Source organism: Arachis hypogaea, chromosome 20 (genome assembly GCF_003086295.3).
Source record: "Arachis hypogaea cultivar Tifrunner chromosome 20, arahy.Tifrunner.gnm2.J5K5, whole genome shotgun sequence".
NCBI lineage: Eukaryota > Viridiplantae > Streptophyta > Magnoliopsida > Fabales > Fabaceae > Arachis > Arachis hypogaea.
Window position 1 is genome coordinate 17,366,353 of NC_092055.1, and position 20,083 is coordinate 17,386,435.

A 20,083-nucleotide genomic window follows, 5' to 3' on the forward strand; every position below is an offset into this window, starting at 1 on the left:
AGGAAGACACTTGGTTCATCTTCTATGCCAATAAAAGAAAAAGCTTCTTCGTCTTCCTGATCGTAATCCTCATCTAGATTACCTTCACACTCCCCAAGGTACTCGGTAGGGATTATCAAAATCGTCCCCACCAGAAGACTGAGCGATTACCTTCCCTTTGTCCATCTTGGCTGGTGATGGAATCTCTTTAGGATAAGTCTCTCCATCAGAAGGAAAGACAATTCGGGAATGCACCGAAGGAGTTGCCCCCTTGCTTGCTTCCTTCCCTATATCAATTTGAAGTTTCTTATTCTGATGGAAACTTCTCCTTCCTCCTCTTCCTCTCGGGTATCCTCTGGCTCGTCCTCGAAAAGCGGCATACTGATTTCGAGATGGCGCTCTATGTCCCCATTGAGGATTGCGTCGATATAAGTGATCACACCTTTGAAACTCTTGACAGTTTCTGATCCACTGAACACCAATATCCTGAGATCGGCTCAAAGGTGTATCCACATCATGTAGAGAAATTTTTGAACTAGAAGCTTCTACACGTCGAATTGGTTGTCTCTGACGTGCTTGTTCCTCCCTGTGGGCTAATTCTTTCTTCATTCTTTTCTTAAAGATTGCCGCCGCTTCAGCATCAAAAACAGCGTTACACCGTGGACACAAAGATACGTCCCGGTCTTTGATTTTTTGTTGAACCAAGAAGTCCAACAAACCATCCCCTATTCTAGGGTACACAGCTCTTACTTGTGACTCAAAATCATCAAGAGCCACATCAAAATCATAAGACATCCCCACCATATTCACTCCAAAGCAGGGTTCCACATAACTGGCATCAGTTTCAAAGGGATCTACATCAACCTTCATTTCCCTTTTGCCATCATCAAATTTTAACCGTCCTTCCATTATTGCCTCTTGAATCAAATCCCTGAAACGAACACAATTATTAGTCGAATGACTTGTTTCTTGATGAAATTTGCAGTAAGGCTTTCCTTTCAAATCCTTCAAGGAAAGTAATGTTCTACCCTCAGGCAAAACCAATTGTTTATCTTTAAGCAACACATCGAAAATCTGATCAGATTTTGAAATATCAAAACTATATTTCTTTCCACTTTTAAGTTTTGAATCATTCGACTTTTCACTACCAGGGAGTTTTTTCAACAAAGAACAAACATATGGAGGGCCCTTCTTAAGTTCGGCCAAATCGACTTCTGTTTCGAAATCAATTTCTTCCTCTGAGGACTCCATGGTTACATAAGCAACCTTCTCCTTTCGAGTAAACGGTTTACTCTTCGACCTCTGTTCTGTTCTATGTTTTTCTTTTTCCTTTTTCATTAACTCAGTTTGCCGAACCTTTTTAGCCAAATGAGCCAAATCAGGAATATGCACATTAAGCAACTTTCTGCGCATATAGAATCCTAACCCCATAGTTGCTATTTTCACTATCTCATTTTCAGGTAATGTGACATAGCACCTACTTCTAGCATTTTTGAAACGTATTAAATAATCATCAATGGTTTCACCATCTTCACATTTCAAAGCTACTAAATCGGTAACTGCTACGTTCATTTCCCCTCGATAAAACTGAGCGTGAAAAACAGTTTCCAACTGATTCCATGTTGTAATCAAATTTGGTCTAAGATTCGAAAATCATGTAAATGCATTCTTCGTCAATGACGACAGAAAAAATTTCATTTTCAAATTTTCATCATTTGCTAAGTTTCCAATCTCGACCAAATAACGAGCAACATGTTCAGTTGTTGATTCTCCAACTTCTCCAGCAAATTTTGCAATTATTTTCGGATTTTTTACCCCTCTTGACACTTCAGCCATTTGAACTAGTTGGGAAAAAGCCGAGACAAAATGTGGCTGATTCATAAAACCAACATTCAATCCAACCCGATTTAACACTTCTTCTATAATTCGGGTGACCTGATAACGATCACCACGCAATCCATGTAAAACATTATCAGCATTCTCATGTCGATGAATTATGCGAGGATTTTCTCGATTTGGAATATGATTTTCATTTTGAAAAATATTTTCCATCCCCTCATTAGTTCCTCGAGCATTATGCCTTTCACCTTCATAATTGACGATTCGAGCGATCCTCTCGACTTGTCTAGCAAGACGCTCGAATATCGATTCATGATCGGCCATCATAGGATTCAGAATTGTAGTCATTTGCTGAGTCAATAAATTAACCAAGTCATGATGACTTTCCTCCACTTGTTGTCGATACGTTGTCATTGAACCCGCAACATTCGAAGTGGAGTCCACATGATACTCACGAGAATACTCAGAGTGTTGTTGTGGGTTTTGCATAATATTTACTCCATTTGCATTTCCAAAACGGATAGGCGGGACAAACCCACCCACAAGTGGGGTGTAACCAGCAGGAAGACCATAAGGGGGCCAACCAGCGGTTAATGGAGGTTGAAACGGTGGCATAGAGCCACGTGGACGTGTATTACATCCAACGTTTCCAATTTGAATAGTCGGGACGACTATGCTTTCAGTTCCGATTGCACCTTCCGAACGTGAAGACACGTCGGCTTGTTGTACGGATACCGGTATACTATCATTAGTGGAAAAACCACCATTCACATTTGATAATTCATCAGCCATGTGAATGATCTTCCCACTTCGTAATCGCATACACTAAAAAATTATTGGAAAGTAGTTATTTTTGACACACTTCGACTTAAAAACCGTCCCACCGGGCGTGCCAATTTGTTTTGTCGATATTTAGCAAATCAATGGTGGTTCGATATCTAATGATCTGGGAGCGAAACCTACTCCTCTGTGCGAGTACCAGTTTTCTAGAAGTGCATCAAAGTGTCTTCGATTAGACTAAATTTGAAAATTAAAATAAAATAAATTTATGAATTGACAAATAAAATTCAGAAATTAAAGTTTTATAAACTAAATCAACAATTTTTTTCAAAGAAATTAAAGGAAAATAATAAATTGCCTTCGTTTGAAGCAAAGGACTTCTACATGTAAAATTTAAACGCAGAAAGGTAAATTGAACAATAAAATAAAGAACACTTAATAGATAAAATCAATTGAAATGTTAAATTTACAGAAGAATAAATTGAAAGAATAAGGAAGGTGGAAGGAACCCTACAGAAAAGTTACTCGATTGCAGACTCAGGAATTTCTTGGATTGTGAGTGTGCTTGAGTGTTTTTCTGAGTAAAAGTTCCAACCCCTTTTCACTGAAATTTCCTAGTATTTATAATCTAACCTTACATAACAGTAAATTGAATCACATTAATTACAATTAATTATAATTAAAATAAATTACAATTTTGAAACACAACTGTCCTTGGTAACTGTTCCCGCTACACGATTATAGATATTCCCCATGTGATTAATTATCCACTAACCTTCTCACTTCTTTGACCACTCGACTAAATCTCCGAAAGTCATCCTTCAAATCGAATCTCCCTCTCGACTTAGCTTCTTCGATTTCGACAAAGTAATTGGAAACAATTTCCGCGTCAGCAACTCCCAAATTTAATCTCCTAAGCACATTTTCTCGAAAAACCCATTCTTGATATTTTTCGATTTGACTATTTCTGATCGAAAATAATTTTTCGATCAACAATATTAAACTAAATATTTTTTGGGGGCTAAATTAAAATTTTTATATGATTTATAAAAGAAAACTGCTATTTAGGTTGACCATTATCCCATTTCTTTACGTGAGGCTCTGCTTTTGACAGTGTGCTAGTCCAATATAACACAGATCGTCGATAGTGAAGAGTCAGATGAAGAATACGTCGCTAACAATAATGAAAATGGTTCTTCTGAAAATGAAGAATTTGCACCAGAGACTCCAGTAGATGAAACAGTATAAACGAGATATGTGTATACTTAAACGAAATAAGTAATGTGACCTAAAAACATAAATTTCTGCCAAATTACGTATTTTGGTAAATAAAAGAATTAAAATATTTATTTAAAAAAATCCTCCAAATAACTCTTATTAATTATTCGCTACGATGTACAAACACTGATATAGACACGATAGACAATACGATATGGAATACATTGACACACGAATTTTAACATTTTATAAAATATAAAGATAAACATATATATAAAATATAAAGTATTTTTTAAATAAATTATAATAATATTTTATTATTTTATTGATATTAAAATATAAATTAATTTTTGTAATTATACGTTTTTAATATTTTATTTTAATTATATAAAATATTTAAAATATTTTTTTATTTTAATAAATAATAATATATATTATTTCTAAAAATAAGATTTGATAATAATATTTAAATTTGTCCAAATATATTAAGAGTAAAATTTCTTATTTTTTTATTAAGATATAGTTAAACAAAACACACAGATATTGAATGAGTATCAATAAATGTTATATTCAACAGACACATATTCACACTAACTCAACAAAGTGCACTTATTTCATAGGTTATTCGATTCGCTTGACAAGGTTGTAAACTTGTAATTGCACCTACGAGTCTACGACGGGGATTGTGCGCCCACGAGCCAGCGCTCGTTATTTTCGTTAGTCATTTCTCAAGCTTCAACAATCACCACCCAGATTCTTCAAGTGTTGACTCAACCAAAATGTCCAGCCAAAACCAAAGTACAAAACACTTTTCTTCAACACCAAAACAAGTCGTTCAACCCAAATCATCACTCCATCTAATCTATCTAACCGGTCTGCTCACTCTGCACACTCTTCAAACGACCTTAGCCAATAATAAATAAAAATAAATAAAAAAGAAACTATTTTTATTTTATTTTTTTTTATTTTTTAATAATTGAATTGAAAGTTGAAACTTCAAGGCTCCAAGCAGTGACCACTAAGCAGCAGCAGATAGGTTTCCCTTTCCCAGAAGTGCTTCCTTACGGGTTAGGACTGCTTCAGTTTTAGCGTAAGCTCTCATCATTAACCCTTGCTTCATGTTGCTAATTCTGTCGCAGATTGATTGATTAACAAAAGTGAGCGAATCAAGTGTGTCTCCATGTCCTTCCTCTCTATCTGCCTTCTTATTTGTTTCTGTTTTCAGAGGTATGTTACTGTTATCACGGGATTCTTCTTTTGTTTTTTTTTCCTTATTTTTTTTTACTTTATTTTGTTTTTATTTTTACAACAAACATGATTAGTGACTAATTCTTAGGTGATGTTTCTGCTCGATCAGTATTGTCGAATACTCAAATAAAAAAAATGGATTGAGTGATGCTATTGCTTGCATTATTTTCTATTTCCATTTTCACTTACTAATTAGTAATTACTTTGCTTTCACTTACAGAGATCGTTTTTATGTTTGTTTTCTCTTTTGCTTGCTTTTTAATTTCGTAAAAAAGACAGTCCGGTGCGCAAGCATCCCGTATTAAGGGAAGGGCCGCATCCAAAGAACGCAATGCACGCAGCCTAACCTGATAATTTGGCTGTTTCCACAGTTTGAACCCGTGCCCTTGAGGTTACATGGAGACAACTCAACCGTTGCTTTTTAATTTGTGAAGGGAATTTTTTTTTTTTTTTTAAAAAGTAGCCTTGTTCCTGTTTTCTGCTTCTTCTGTACAAAATCTTTAAAACAGGAAACAACAAGAAAGTACCTCTTTCTATGCTCTGTGTATATGTGTGTTTAAAGGTTGATTTTATAAGCTGCTTTAAAATTTTTAATAGTGTTTTTGAGGAGTGCATCACAAAAGCTGCATTGATTTGAATACTTACTGCCTTAACCTTTTGCGACTTTACTTTGCCATTACTTTGAGATGTACAAACAATTAGACATAACTCAAACATAATATCTGAGTCTGTCATTTCAGTGTATCATCTGAAAATGTATCCGGAAGTGACCTACAGCAAGCTAGCATCCCACCAAGAGGTTGGAATTCCTATGATTCTTTTTGTTGGACAGTTTCTGAACAGGAATTCTTACAAAATGCTGAAATAGTGTCTCGAACACTACATGATCATGGATATGAGGTATAGGTTTTCCATGGAACTGTCACTTATTGATGTGTTTGAATATGTTTGTACTTCTTTCAATCTTATGAGCATTTGATTTATTTAATTCAAACCCTTGTAGTATGCTGTGGTGGATTACCTTTGGTATAGAAGGAAAGTCAATGGCGCTGGACATGATTCTCTTGGGTTTGATGTGATTGATGAATGGGGGAGAGTGATTCCTGACCCTGGAAGGTGGCCTTCTTCCCTAGGTGGAAAAGGGTTCATTGAAGTTGCTAATAAGGTACATAGCATGGGTTTGAAATTTGGGATTCATGTTATGAGAGGGATAAGCACACAAGCCGTCAATGCAAACACTGCTATCCTAGATACAGCAACGGTATTGCTTTTTGTTTCTGCTATAACTTTATATCCTTTCCTACTTTGGTAAATAATGGAATGTTGTAAATTGTAATATATTCATTAACATCTGATACGAATGCTGAAAAAAAGATTTGGGAATGTTGTTTTTACCTTAAGCTAAATTTTGTTGCTGACCTTCAATTCCTCTTCCTTCAATTTATAAGGGAGGTGCTTATCAAGAATCTGGTCGAGTTTGGGGTGCCAAAGACATAGCAATCCCAGCAAGGGCTTGTGCATGGATGCCTCATGGTTTCATGAGTGTAAATACATCATTGGGAGCTGGGAAAGCTTTTTTGAGATCCCTTTATGAGCAATATGCTTCATGGGGTGTTGATTTTGGTAATTGATATACAATTTATAGTCAGTTTAAGTATGTGATATATCATCATACTCATGTCTCGGATAAATTTAAGCAATATAATGCATCAGCTTTCCTTCTATACACTATGTGCACTATTTGTTTTTGGGAGATTGTTGTTTAGGAAGAGTGAGATAGAGTTGATATTTTAGTGGTTCTATAACTTTCAGTCAGTGTTTTCATATATCAAATTTCAAAGCTTCTGGTTCAACTAAAATTAAGAAAAAGATTATCTTTTGGCCACACTTTTAAAAATAGTCAACCATGGATTATGTTTTCATTTGTTAGAGAGGTGAGTAAATCTTGAAGATTAGATTGATTATTTTTTGATGTACTAATTAGGGGATACTCTGAATTAAAAAAGGTAAAGAAGATTATATTTGTTTATTCATGTATGAAGAAATTACTCAACGGTATTTAAAATTTAGCAACCAGTAATTTGTTTTATACTTGCAGTGAAACATGACTGTGTATTTGGTGATGACTTGGATTTAAGTGAAATAAGCTATGTATCAGAGGTATTATGCAGTTTCCTTTACTCCTGATCAGTAAATATCTTGGCAGATTCATTGACCAATTTACAATGTGACATGTCATTTCAGGTTCTAAGGAAGCTTGATCGCTCCATTGTATATTCCTTGTCTCCTGGAACTAGTGTGACCCCAGCCATGGCCAAGGATGTCATTGGACTGGTCAACATGTATCGTATTACAGGAGATGACTGGGATACATGGTGGGATGTAAAATGTCACTTCAACGTAACAAGGTTATTAAATTGATCTATTTCAGTTTGGGTGCTTGCATTGTATCACTTCGTATTACCTTTTAATAATGATTCTTCTCCATCCTCGGCTATACAATAAAGTTAGTTTATTCAATTCTGAATCAGGGATTTTGCAACTGCTAATCTGATAGGAGCAACAGGCTTAAATGGGAAATCCTGGCCTGATTTGGACATGCTTCCATTTGGATGGTTAACAGATCCTGGTATTATATAGAAATTACTTTTTGTTAGATACCCGAATCATAAAGCACTAGAACGATGGAGGATTCTCATCAGACATATTTATTCTGTTAATATGAAGATATTGTTGGTTCACTGATTCTATATGTTTACAAACACAAAAGATGTTTAAAATCATCTATCATTGATAATTGCTACAAACTCGTTTTAAAAATGATACTCATGGTAATGTTGATGATCATCAAAATCCTGTAGGTGTAAATGAAGGTCCACACAGGTATTGTAGACTCAATCTAGAAGAGCAAAAGACACAGGTATTTGTAAAAGCACAATTAAGTTGCTTTCCCATATTGTCATGCAAATTTTGATGTGTGACATGTATTATCGGTACACACTGACTGGTTGTATTGACTTACAGATAACACTTTGGGCGATAGCAAAGTCTCCCCTAATGTATGGAGGGGATCTGCGAAAAATTGATCCTACAACATATGGCCTTATCACAAACCCTACTCTTCTGGAGATCAACTCTTTTAGCTCAAACAATATGGAGGCATGTGAGCCTTCTGATTACCCATTAGTATAATCATGGGAGATCGAATCAGTATGATCAGCGATGCTACATAAACAAGTCATTTTGGTAATCAAGTTCAACCAAGTTGGTCCAATAGTTTATTGGCACAACAAAAATCACCCACACATGTGAGCGTGAGTTCACGCTTGTTTTTCTTAAGAAGAAAGACCTGGTTGGGCTTGGTTGTAAAAATGATTTGTTTATCTAGCATTTCTCGAGTATTATCATTATATCACTTTTGTTATGACGACAGTTTCCTTATATCACAAGCTTGAGGAGTGAAGGTCAAGATCTTGGAGGGCAAATGAGAAGATATATCAAAGAAACAAAGACCTTATATACACATTCATTAGGTCTCACTAACTGCTCTGATCCGAAGGCAAGTGCTTGGACTAGTGAAACTGTTGACCAAGATGTTGAAAGGATCTGTTGGAAAGGGACTTTGAGAAACAAGCCTTTGGCAGCTTTCTGTGTAAACAAGAGAAAACTTCACTTCAAATTGTAATCATGTTTTAGTCTTCTCTGTTCCATGTGCTCAACTTTGATTTTTTATTACTTATTACTAACTGCATCATTATTGTTCTATTTTGGTTACAGTATTGAAGAGAGTTTGTCCCAACTGAACCTTGGAAGGAAATATCATTTAGTTGCAACCAATAGAATAAAATTTTGCTTGGATGCTTCTCCTAGACGAAAGCTTACTTCTAACGAGTTCGTTAGACGCCCATTTTCTCCGTGCAAATGGGATGCATATCAGGTATATTATATAGTCCACACTCCACACTTAATCTGTACAACTGTAACATGCACGTCCTTTTTTCCTTTAGGAATACTCCTGGGTAAGAATCTCGTAACCTGTTAGCCAATGTGCAATTACTGCACTCTTCTCTGGATAATCATGTCTTTGTGTACTGCGATTTTTGTCCCAATCATGCCTGCTGTTTTTTATTGTTAGTTTTTTCTCCTCTGACCATTAAATAGCCTTGATTTTTATATTTTCTTCATATTTGTGAATTCTATTGGAAGCTGAGTTATGCAGTCTTTGACAGATGTGGGAACTGAACCCTAATGGGACGCTGGAAAATAGTTATTCTGGCCTATGTGCAACAATGGAGCCTGTCAAAGGTGAAAATCTGTATATATATATATATAGAAAGCACTTTCTATAATGATTATGATTTGTGCTAGTTGTTCAAGTTGTGATTTTTTCTTTCCTTTTATATTTATTATTCATGGAGCAAGTGTGTCATTCTTGCAGCTACTATTAACTCCGGTGGGCTTCGCTCTTGGATTGCAACCGGAAGAAATGGTTTGTTGCTGCCAAAATAAAATACAAGCACTTAAACAAAATAAATTTTTTCCAAAGAGTAAAATATATTTTTGTTTGTAATGTTTGTAATTTTTTTAAAAATATCCCTAAACATTTAGTTTAATTCAGTCCCAAATGTTTCCAATTCGTGTCAAAATTATTCTTGAATATTTTTGTTTTATCTCTAACGTTTTAGATGGAATTGATGTTTAGGAGTAATTTTGACACGAATAGAAAACGTTAATGAGAAAATTGAATGAAATTAAACATTATAAGTATTTTTGAAGAAAATCACAACTCAATGACATATTTTACCTTTTTCCAGTTTTGCCAAAAGATAATTTTGCATATTACCATATTACCCGTGTAGGTGTTAGCAAAAACTTGGTCAAATACTCAAATTAGATTGGTTTATGCTTTCAACAATCTTTTCTAACTACTATTTTATATTATATTGTATAATCTATGTGTAGGAGAAGTCTATGTTGCTTTCTTCAATCTAAATGAGCAGAAGACTGTGATATCTGCCCAGATATCAGACATTGCTAAAGTTCTTCCAGGCACAGACTTAAGTTCTTGTGAGGGCACTGAATTGTGGAGTGGAAGTGACGTGGTAATATCACAGGGTGCGTTATCAACGGCGGTTGAAGCGCATGGAAATGCGCTATTTGTACTAAGCTGCAGTCCCAAGAACAAAATAAAAATGGTTGTCACTGCTGATGCATAATTTCTTCCTTTTTTTTTTTTGGAATTATTTCCGAAAATTTGAAATGTAAAATAAGACAAGTCACCAAAGAGTTGTATTTTTCAGAGTTATATAAGATGGGGTGATTAACACGATTATGGGCTGATGCATTTGGCAGCAACTATTCCCGGTTTTGTGATGTCAACGCTAATTTGAACCTTAATTATTGTGTTCTCTATCTTTATTATCATCGAAGAAAAATTGAAATAGATTTCCTCCATGATCCGTAACCCTAAACCCCTCTTACTGTCTCCATATAACTTGCATGTTGCCTCTATGGTGTCTCTTGAGAAAGATCGGTCTGCAAGAATCCTTTCAAGAAGACTCTTAAACATCTTTTTACCGCAACTTAAATTATCTTCTTCATTAACGTTGACAATATCCTCTTCTTCCTTCATATTCCTTCTCTGTCTGCCTCTGTGAACAACATTCGTGGCCATATTGAGTTTGGATCGACACTTAGACTGATCAGTCAATTGAGACTGTGAAATTTGAATAATTAGAATTACTCTTGCCTAACCTTAGCAGAGTACTTGAAATCCTAATAGGATACTTAACATATCTTCTATCATTAACAATAAATCAAGAGACACATAGTTAATAATCATTGCGCAAGCTTGTCTCTTTTTTATGTCAAAGATGGTAAACAGCTACCTAACTTTCAATATCTTCTGAATTTGTTTACTTATTTTTCACTTGAATTAAAACAGTGCACGTGAACTTAATTATCATCACCATGATGAAATTTATCTCGGTCTTCACTTTTAATAAAATACAAATTAAGTGGAAATTGGAAGTTAACCCCAAGAACATAAACTACTATAATCTCCTTTGAAGTATGGTGAAGTTTATTATCACTCAATTCATTTTGTTCAAAGTTTGTTTTCTGAGCATTTATCTGTAAGTTGGTACAAATAAATATTGAATATTATATTTACAAGATATAATAAAATTAAATGTATTTTCTTCTGAATCTAAATCTAAACAGAAGGTCGTTTTCTAATAGTTGGGTTTAACAGGCCCATGAAAATGTTGGAGTCAAATATAAACAACAATCTAAATAGAAACATGAGCCGTCTTAGCTCAGCGGTAGAGCGCGTGGCTTTTAACCACGTGGTCGTGGGTTCGATCCCCACAGACGGCGTTTATGTTTTTTTCTTCAACAGAAACTAGGGGCTAAACTGTCATTTAACCTCAATATATTAGGGTTCCCAGTTCGCAGAGCTCCCTCATAATAAACCCGCAGTCGAGAGAGGCGTAACACTGTGACTGAGAAGGTTTCTTTCGTTTTCTCGCAAAAGAACAGAGCAGAGAGCAATGGGAGTTTTCACTTTCGTGCTCCGCAAATCCGGCGGAGAATGGACGGCGAAGCAGCACAACGGCGACATCGAGGAGTCGTCTTCCGACACCTTCGACATCCAACGAAAGCTCGTTAAGGCCGTCTGCGCAGTCGATTCATCCGGCGCCGTTCAATCCTCTTTCTCCATAGTTACCCCTTCCTCCGCCGTTTTCCAGGTACTCTTTCTCGATCTCGTGTAGCATCTTCTCGAATGTTCTATTTTAATCAATCAACCTTTTTTTTTTGTTTCTATTAGCTGGTTTTGATTCTTAGAATCTTTTTTGGGAAAAAAGATTAATTAGGTTTTTATCATGCTGATTTTCGTTGATGATTTGATGGATTTTGTGAATCGTAGATAAATTGTAAGTTCTATGAAGCATTGATAAATTAGTCTTTGCAGGTCAATTTAGTCCTTTCACGGGTCATTTTAGGGACCAAATTGATCTGTGAAATGTGACTTCAGAGACTAAATTTATATTTCAAAATTTCAGGGACTAAGAATGAAACTTTTTTTTGGGTGAATTTTGTTGTGTCATGAAATTACTAGTATGAGCTATCTTTAAAGTGAAAAAAGAGTAAGAAGTATTCTTATGTTTTGTGTGTCATGTTTTAGGATTCATAGGAATAGAATGGAATGCCTCTGGTGTGAAATTGAAGTTTAGAACCAAATAGATAATAATAGTTTTAGTATTTTAGGCACAGTAGAACTGTCTTGTGAAAGCCGGTGCGTTTTTATCCAAATCACTCCTAAAATCTTGACTTGTTTATACATGTTTTCTCCTGCAACTGTGTCCAGTTTTGGTAACTGCAACTGGGATGGTTTTAAATTTGGATTGTGGTGTGAATTGCAATTTAAAATCAACTGTGTTGTCAAAGAGCTGCCATATTGGTGCTACACCACATTTTCGAAAAACTGCTCTACGGCTATAGAGAAGCTGGTTTCCTTTGCTCTGTTTTTGTGTGTATTATATTTGTTCCTTTGTCCTTTTTTCATTCTCCTGTATAACTGGAAGTGCAATTCGCAGTCTGTTCTGTGTGCATATGCTTGATGAATAATGTTAGGATGTGAATTTGACCTTCTTTTACTCAGGTGGTTGTGGGTGGTGCGGTGTTTGTTGGAGGTGGTGCAGCGGCTGCAGCTGCTCCCGCAGGAGGAGCTGCCCCAGCTGCTGAGGCCGCCCCGGCTGCAGCGAAGAAGGAAGAAAAGGTTGAGGAAGAAGACGATGAAGATTTTGGAATGTCACTTTTTGATTAGAGTCTTATGGTTACTTATTTCTTCAAGGAAACAGCTTTGCTTTTATCAATCTATGGTAGAAATTTTGCACTATGTATTATGATGTATTCGATTGCGCTTGATTAAGAGCACTTTTGGGTTTAATAGAATTTCTATGCGAGACATCAATAGAATTGTGCCTTTTTTAATCGCAGGGGTTAAGGGGAAAAAAGGAGTAATAACTAATAAGACAATTAAATCGTTGAAGAATTTTGTGAAATATATTACGTCTGCTGAAAAAATAATAGGACATTTGAGTCCCTAGGGATTGTTAACGTTGGTCATGTCACATTCTTTAGTTAGTCCTCCATCGACATTTGTCAAGTCCATGTGTTTACAGTTTACACACATAGATATAGGCATGAGTTTGACGGAAGTCAAAGAATGACTAACAGAAAGATCAAAGATGTATTAGTGGTTTACACAATTTTTCAGAGATTTAGTTGTCCTGTTCTTTTATTTTTTATTTAAAAAAAAAAAAAAAACTTAGTTTATGATGTTTACCATCTCGCTTTTACAATCCCTCGTTTACTTTCTAGTTGCTTTGAGAAAGATACATTATGGTTTAGCTTATGCTCAATAAGTAGTGGTGAGCCCAACTCTTATAAACAATCCCAAATTCTAATAGTGGTGTGGTTCTGTAGCAAGAGGGCACTAACAGCATGATTGTGTTTGCAAACTGTCGCATTTAGATCATGGTGGCACTTAGTGATAAACTAAAACAGAAACGGATTTATGCCATATTGTTTATACTTTATACAGAAAATGCACCTTTAAGGTAACGGAATTAAAATCTAAAGGAGCTTGCTAGTTGCTATGGCTACAACCAGAAACAATACTAATGGGTTTTGAACCTAAGCTAATGTGGATTAGTTACATTATAGGCATGTAGCGTACAACTTAAATAGACTCATTTTATATAAAGGTCTTTGTACCAAGTGTTTCTTGGTACAAAACTACAATGTTGTTCAGTGCCTTATCCAGCGGCTCAGTGGATAGCAATACTAAAGCTTTTGGTTTCAAGCGTCATTTATAGTGTCCATTATATGAATACATTGAGTTAACCAATATATATATATATATATATATATATATATATTGGAAAATATTCTCTTTCATGTTTTTTTTTTTTTTTCATTCCAAGTTTATAATCATGCTAGTCAAAGCAGAAAATGATGGCTCAATTTTTTTGATATTGCTGAAAGATGTGTATTCTACGTTGTTTTTTGTTTCATGTTAGTTTAACACTATTGTAGAAAAAAAGTTTCAGTTTTCAAAAGACACAAAACGTTAGTGTTGTTTTGTGTGAAGCATTTTTTTTAATTAATTAAAAAAAAAACGACATCGCCATTTTGCATAGGAAAACATTTTTTAAAAATTTTATAATAAAAAATGGCATTGCCCTTTTGTGGTTAAATTCATTTTGTTAGTTTAATGAATTTAAAAATAAAAATTGGTTAAAATGTCACTAACATATATGCAGTAAAAGTGAAAAAGTCAATAGTATTTTGTGTTCGCATATATAAGAAAATATAAAATTAACTATAAAAAAAGTGATGGTGTTGTACAGAAATGCATTGTTGGAAAATAGAGGTAGAGTTGTTTTTCATTTTGAAAGAGGTCTTGAGTTATTCTGCATGTTGAGAGAGTGAAAAACTTTTGAATAAGTTAAATAAATGTATAAAATAGAGGATTATGTTAGTTTAAAAATATACTATAATGGTCATGTGTTATTGATGTTTATTTTTTAATAATATATGAAGGACTTAAGAGTGTCCTTTCTCAAAGTGTAGACCATCAAGTGTTGAAGAGAGTGACAAATATTTTGTACAGACAACTTGTCTTAGTATTTGACTATTTAGTAGTCTCGTTCAATTTTAAATAATGCATGTAGCTAATGAAACAAGTATGTAATGGATATTTTCGACCTATCATCAAACTAGAGCATAAAAGCTTCACTTATTCAATTATATATTGAGTTTGAGAAAATCGTTAATGTTCACTTTTCGAAACCTAACGTAGACTTGACGGTTTATAATACTAAAAACGATAAAGAATTTGAAGACAATTATCAAATTATTGGTCCAACTGAAAATGTGGAGGAAGATAACATAATAGTTGAGGGAGATATGGTAGATATTACAAATATATTAGTAGACCATTTTTTATGCATTGTGGCAAATGTTGCAAATGTATTAATAGACCATTTTTTATGCATACATTGAATTTTGATGCCATATACATGCACTGGAATGGAAAATACTTCCAGTACACAGTTATATCAAATTTGGCACTGAATAATATCATACCAAATAGTAATATTTTGTGGCATTTCACATATATTTTCTTACTCAGTCACTTAGTCAAATGTAGGCGCCATTTTAAGTTGCGAAACCATGACAACTTGATTTCACTTCTTCTGTGGTTATTCGGTCCAGGAGCAGTATCAAATTGGTTAATGTATTCAATCTCTAACCCACTTGTGTTATGATAAGTTAATTCAGTCACCAGGAAACTATGAATTTAGAATTCAAGGATCATGTTGATATCCTCCAATGCAATCGTGCACTTGTAGTGTGGAACATGAAAAGTGTGGTCCTATGACGCCACCTTTCAACCAATGCATTTATCGTCGAACTATGTGACTTATAATCCTCCCAATATGAGATATATGATAAAGAGGAGTGATAAGGGGTCAACAACTTTTGTGATTTGTAGCCATCAATGATGTTTTTAATGGTGTGAGATTTCATCCAATAGTATGGAATTACTCACTTTTCTTTTGCTGGTTACATACTGGCCAAAATTTAATAAAGTTATTGACCCCTAAATTTTTCCGGAAAATCCACTCTCTCTTAATTGTTCCTCCAACTTAACATTATATGAGTCTATTTAATTTAGGTATCTGTTCTACACATTTCTTGTACTATGAAACAAAAATCATAATTAACAGTCAATAATTGTAACTAACAAATAACCACTATAAATTAATATTCATATTAATTACTAACTACTCATTTTAGTAACATCTATAATTATGGTATTACTAAATTAATTGTTAATATTAACCGCTATTGTAAATACGAAAATTACTTATATAGACAAGATATCAAAGATATTCTATAATGTAGTTCTCATCATGTATCACGTTTTTTCATCTTTATCTTTTTAAAATTCTACAATAAAAAATTTTATACTAATAATTAATGATAACTCTATTCTATTTACTAATAATTAATCTTTTATAATTAATATATAAAAACATATACTGAAAATTAATAATAATTTTGTTTTTCTAATAAATATGCAAAATAAAATTAAAATTATTAAAAATGTACCCTAATAGTTGCTAAGAATAACACTTAATAATATTACTATTTTTTAACAAATATTGAAAGTAAAACTAACCCTACTGAACAACATATGCTAATAATTAATAATACTACAAAATATGTTAATAATTAATAATACTGTTGTTTTTTAATTAAAGATTTAAAATAAAATATAATTTACTAAATATATCCTAACCATTAATAATAAGAAATTTATTTTTTTTTAATAAATATTCTGAATAAAACTAAAATTAGTAAAAATATATGCTAAAATTAATAATAATTATGTTTTCTTAATAAATAATTAAAATAGCAGACAAAATCCTAAAAATATGTAACAATTGATAATAGTTTAATTTTATTAATAAATATTTTTTTTTAAAGATAGGAAAACTCGAACATATAACCTCTGAATGAGTATAAGAAGACTATGCTAATTGAGTTATAACTCGTTGGCTTATTAATAAATATTTTAGATAAAACTAAAATAACTAAAAATATAAATTAATAATAATTGAAACTTCTAATGTTTTATGTAAAATAAAAAATTCTAAAAATAAATACTAATCGTTAATAATAACCAAAGTTAATATATTTTAATAATTTTTTTAACATAAAAGCTAAATCACTAAAAATATGTAATAGCAACTATTAAATAATTCTGTTTTTGAAAAAGAATTATAAATAAAACTAAAATTATTAAAAATATATACTAATAATTAATTAATAATATATACTAACAACAATTAACTAACACTAACATTAGTACTATGACTACAGTTACTACAACAAATCATATTTTTTAACTAATCATAATCAACTAACAACTAGTTTGATTAATACTAATCAAAGCTAGAAAATAATATTAATAAATTATATACTATTTTTTAATAATTTCATCTTAAGAAAATTAAATAATTACAATAACTAAATAATAACAATAATAAATAAATAACTTGTGTGTATTTAGTGGTTAAGTTTGTGATTTAGTCTCTCCTAATGTTTTGCGTGAGCTCAGTAGTTATGGGGTGAGGGGTTCAATTGTTGAAAGTGATACTTCAAGAGAATGAAGAAGAAGAAATGAGGGGAGATCATTACAAGGATAACGCTGAATACCGTCGGATTTAGTGTTGCAAGTTAGCAACGGATTTATCGGCAGATTTGACAATAAATTCGTTGGGCAAAACAATTACTGATGAATTCGAGTGTTCGACGATAAATTTGCCAGTAATAATGGAAGGAAAAAAAAGAAAAATTGACGCGATAATTACTATCGGATTTTTCCGATGATAAACCTAATTAATGGATCGTTGTGTTTTGGTCATTTACTGAATTTGAGTCGGGAACCTTCTCCCCCTCATTTTGAATTACAATCTCTCTATCTCTCTCTCTCTCTCTCATTTCTCCCATCTCCTACAGCCCCCTCCAGCAACCCCTTCTCCCACTCATTTCGAATTAGACTATCTCTCCTCACCCTTTCGCTTCTCACTCTCTCTAACCCTCTCGCCTTTCCTATCTCCGGTAGCAGTCCCTTCATTCGGCAGCCCCCTCTCAGGCGAGCTTCAACGCAACTTCGACGGTGAGCGTCTTGCATCAACGACATTAGAAGGAATAGCCGCAGTGACCGTCCTACATTCACCTCCTACACCTCCAAGAATGGCAGTGACGTCACGCTTATCCAAAGCACCCCTTGTCATTTTAGGTATTCGTTTTTCATTTTTATTTTTCTGCTTCTAGGTTTTCTTGTTTTCTCTTTATATTGTATATTATTTTCTGTTGTTAGGGTGTTCTTGTTGACATGATTTTAATTAATGAATGAGTTAAGGTTTGGGATCTTTGAACTTGGTCTTAGCCTGGTTCCTGTTATTCTTGTCGGGGTTCTTTATAAGTGTTTGTTGTAGATTGGGAAAGGGTTAGAGTTGAAATGTCAATGAATAATAATCTACGTGCGTGTCCTTTTTATGGTAAAAAAATGTCCTTATCTCTCATTATATGTTGATTAGCTTTTGTTGGAAAAGAGCTAAGCAGTCATAATAGGTCCACATAAAATTGGATTTGAGAATGAAATTGTTGAAATTTATAGTGAATGACAAATGTTCATGCTTTTGGATATTTGTTGCAATTTGTTTATTTTATAAACTCAGCTAATACACATTCATAATTTGTTAAGTGTACCCAGAATTTGTACTTTATGCTATGTAAGTTTGTTTTAAAAACAAATCAAATGAATACTGTACTCCTTTGATACTATCGATGTAGGAACACCAATACATGGTGATGCTTGTTCATATTGCTTATTGCTTTGATTATTAAGTTTGTGCGCTTTGCTTTGATATACTTCTTTGTTTGTTATTCATCGTTCCACTTCATTAACACTCGATCATGATGCATGAATGTCGTTTTACGTCTTGTTGACTTCTTTGTTTGTTTTAACTTGCGAATATTCTTGTTTTTCCTTTATATTGTTTTTGTGACCTATGTGTTTGTTTTCCAATTCTTTATAGACACGACGACAGACAGATGTGTCACGAATCGACCTCATGATTGGGGGTAAAGGGAGGGTGTCTACTAGTACCTCCAGGACTTCTCAGTCGTCGCACTTTACGCCAACTATCCCTAGGATGTCACAGGCAATAGGGGTATATGATCAGCCATTCATCCTGGTCCTTAACCCCAACTACATGGCTCCGTCTGCTGCGCCACCCCCACCACGAGGAAGTTGTCCGACAACTTCACTAGTGTGGACTCCTCAACCACCTCCATCAGCTCAGCAGCCCACGACTTCGATGGCGATGACACCTCCAGCGATAGACATCGCGGTGCCGGATTTGTCTCACGGATCCCAGCCAGATTTGCCTCTACCACCGCCTGTCGTATGGATGATGATTTGGCCTGATGGTTTGACGGGTTGTGTACTATTTTAATGTGTTTTAAATACAATGTAGTTAGTTTACTTTAGTTAGATTTATTTTTCTAATTTTAGTGGATTTAGGTTGTTAAGATAGGTTCGATTTGTGTTAGTAGGTTTAAACTTCTGAAAGTGTTTGAGAATTCCTGATTATTGATGGATATTGCTGCTGATTTTGTGTTGTATATTGCCATAATGGTTTGTTTGTGAATTGTTTAAGCGAATTGTTGACGGATAGAGTTTTAGGCGCCTTCTAATTATAGACGAAACTCTGTCGAAATTTTTAAAAATCCTAAATATGATTGAAGTTCAAATTTGACTTAAACTACTAATCTTAAGTTTTTCATTAATAGGTTTATGCCAAATAACAATGCATATACACAGGAGTGTACCAATATCATTAAGTTGATGTACGACCACCCATGACCGAGCTACAAAACGATTCCTGCTAAGACAAGAGAGCGATGGTTTCAGAAGTAGATGGTGAGAACTCAAACATATTTAAGACTTAGCTACTTTACATCTTCTATTTTGTTTAATATGGTATACTTCAATTAACTAGTGATAAATACTTCTTTGAACATGAGAAATTTACATAGGACACGACTCACGATACCATGATAAAAATGATCTTCGACCATCATATGATTATGCGGCTTCAGTAGATGATAGAGGACGTACGTGAGAGGCGTGACCACCTCACTAATTGGCTCCCCCCGAACATTAAGAAGGCATTGTACGTCCATTGGGAGACTGATGACGGGTTCAAGCGTTGTCGTCTCACAAACAAAGCCAATAAGGCATCGCCTAGGTCGTCGAAGTATACTGGTGGGTCAGCGACTTTGATGAAGACAAAGGTCAGGCTGGTATATAACTTGTTTCATTTTATTATTTGGTTCGTTTGTCTTTGAAATATAATTTCATTATTACTTG

General features: G+C 34.0%; 2 protein-coding genes and 1 non-coding gene across 9 annotated transcripts; all 3 read left to right on the forward strand.

Moving 5' to 3' along the window:
• Positions 1 to 4,402: 4,402 nt before the first annotated feature.
• LOC112783151 (uncharacterized) lies at positions 4,403 to 10,396 on the forward strand. 7 transcript variants are annotated; one of them, XM_025825944.3, is made up of 15 exons: positions 4,404 to 4,883; positions 4,956 to 5,043; positions 5,805 to 5,964; positions 6,068 to 6,325; positions 6,513 to 6,687; positions 7,163 to 7,224; positions 7,309 to 7,472; positions 7,596 to 7,693; positions 7,926 to 7,984; positions 8,089 to 8,223; positions 8,498 to 8,745; positions 8,842 to 9,001; positions 9,294 to 9,369; positions 9,503 to 9,553; positions 10,027 to 10,396. In XM_025825944.3, the coding sequence occupies exons 2-15, from the start codon at positions 4,997 to 4,999 to the stop codon at positions 10,278 to 10,280; spliced, it is 1,947 nt and encodes a 648-aa protein (XP_025681729.1). In that variant the 5' UTR covers positions 4,404 to 4,883; positions 4,956 to 4,996; the 3' UTR covers positions 10,281 to 10,396. The 7 variants fall into 7 exon arrangements, 5 of the variants coding, with proteins under 5 accessions (XP_029152141.1, XP_025681729.1, XP_025681730.1 ...); XM_029296308.2 differs by having other exon boundaries at positions 4,403 to 5,043; XR_011878463.1 differs by having other exon boundaries at positions 4,404 to 5,043; positions 9,284 to 9,369.
• A 974-nt stretch (positions 10,397 to 11,370) lies between these two features.
• Positions 11,371 to 11,442, forward strand: TRNAK-UUU (transfer RNA lysine (anticodon UUU)). Its single transcript has one exon. It is a non-coding gene; the product is annotated as a tRNA-Lys (tRNA).
• On the forward strand, positions 11,433 to 13,039 carry LOC112783712 (large ribosomal subunit protein P3z). Its single transcript, XM_025826758.2, has 2 exons — positions 11,433 to 11,813; positions 12,728 to 13,039. Exons 1-2 carry the CDS (start codon positions 11,616 to 11,618, stop codon positions 12,890 to 12,892), a joined length of 363 nt encoding a protein of 120 aa, XP_025682543.1. The 5' UTR covers positions 11,433 to 11,615; the 3' UTR covers positions 12,893 to 13,039.
• Positions 13,040 to 20,083: the final 7,044 nt, after the last annotated feature.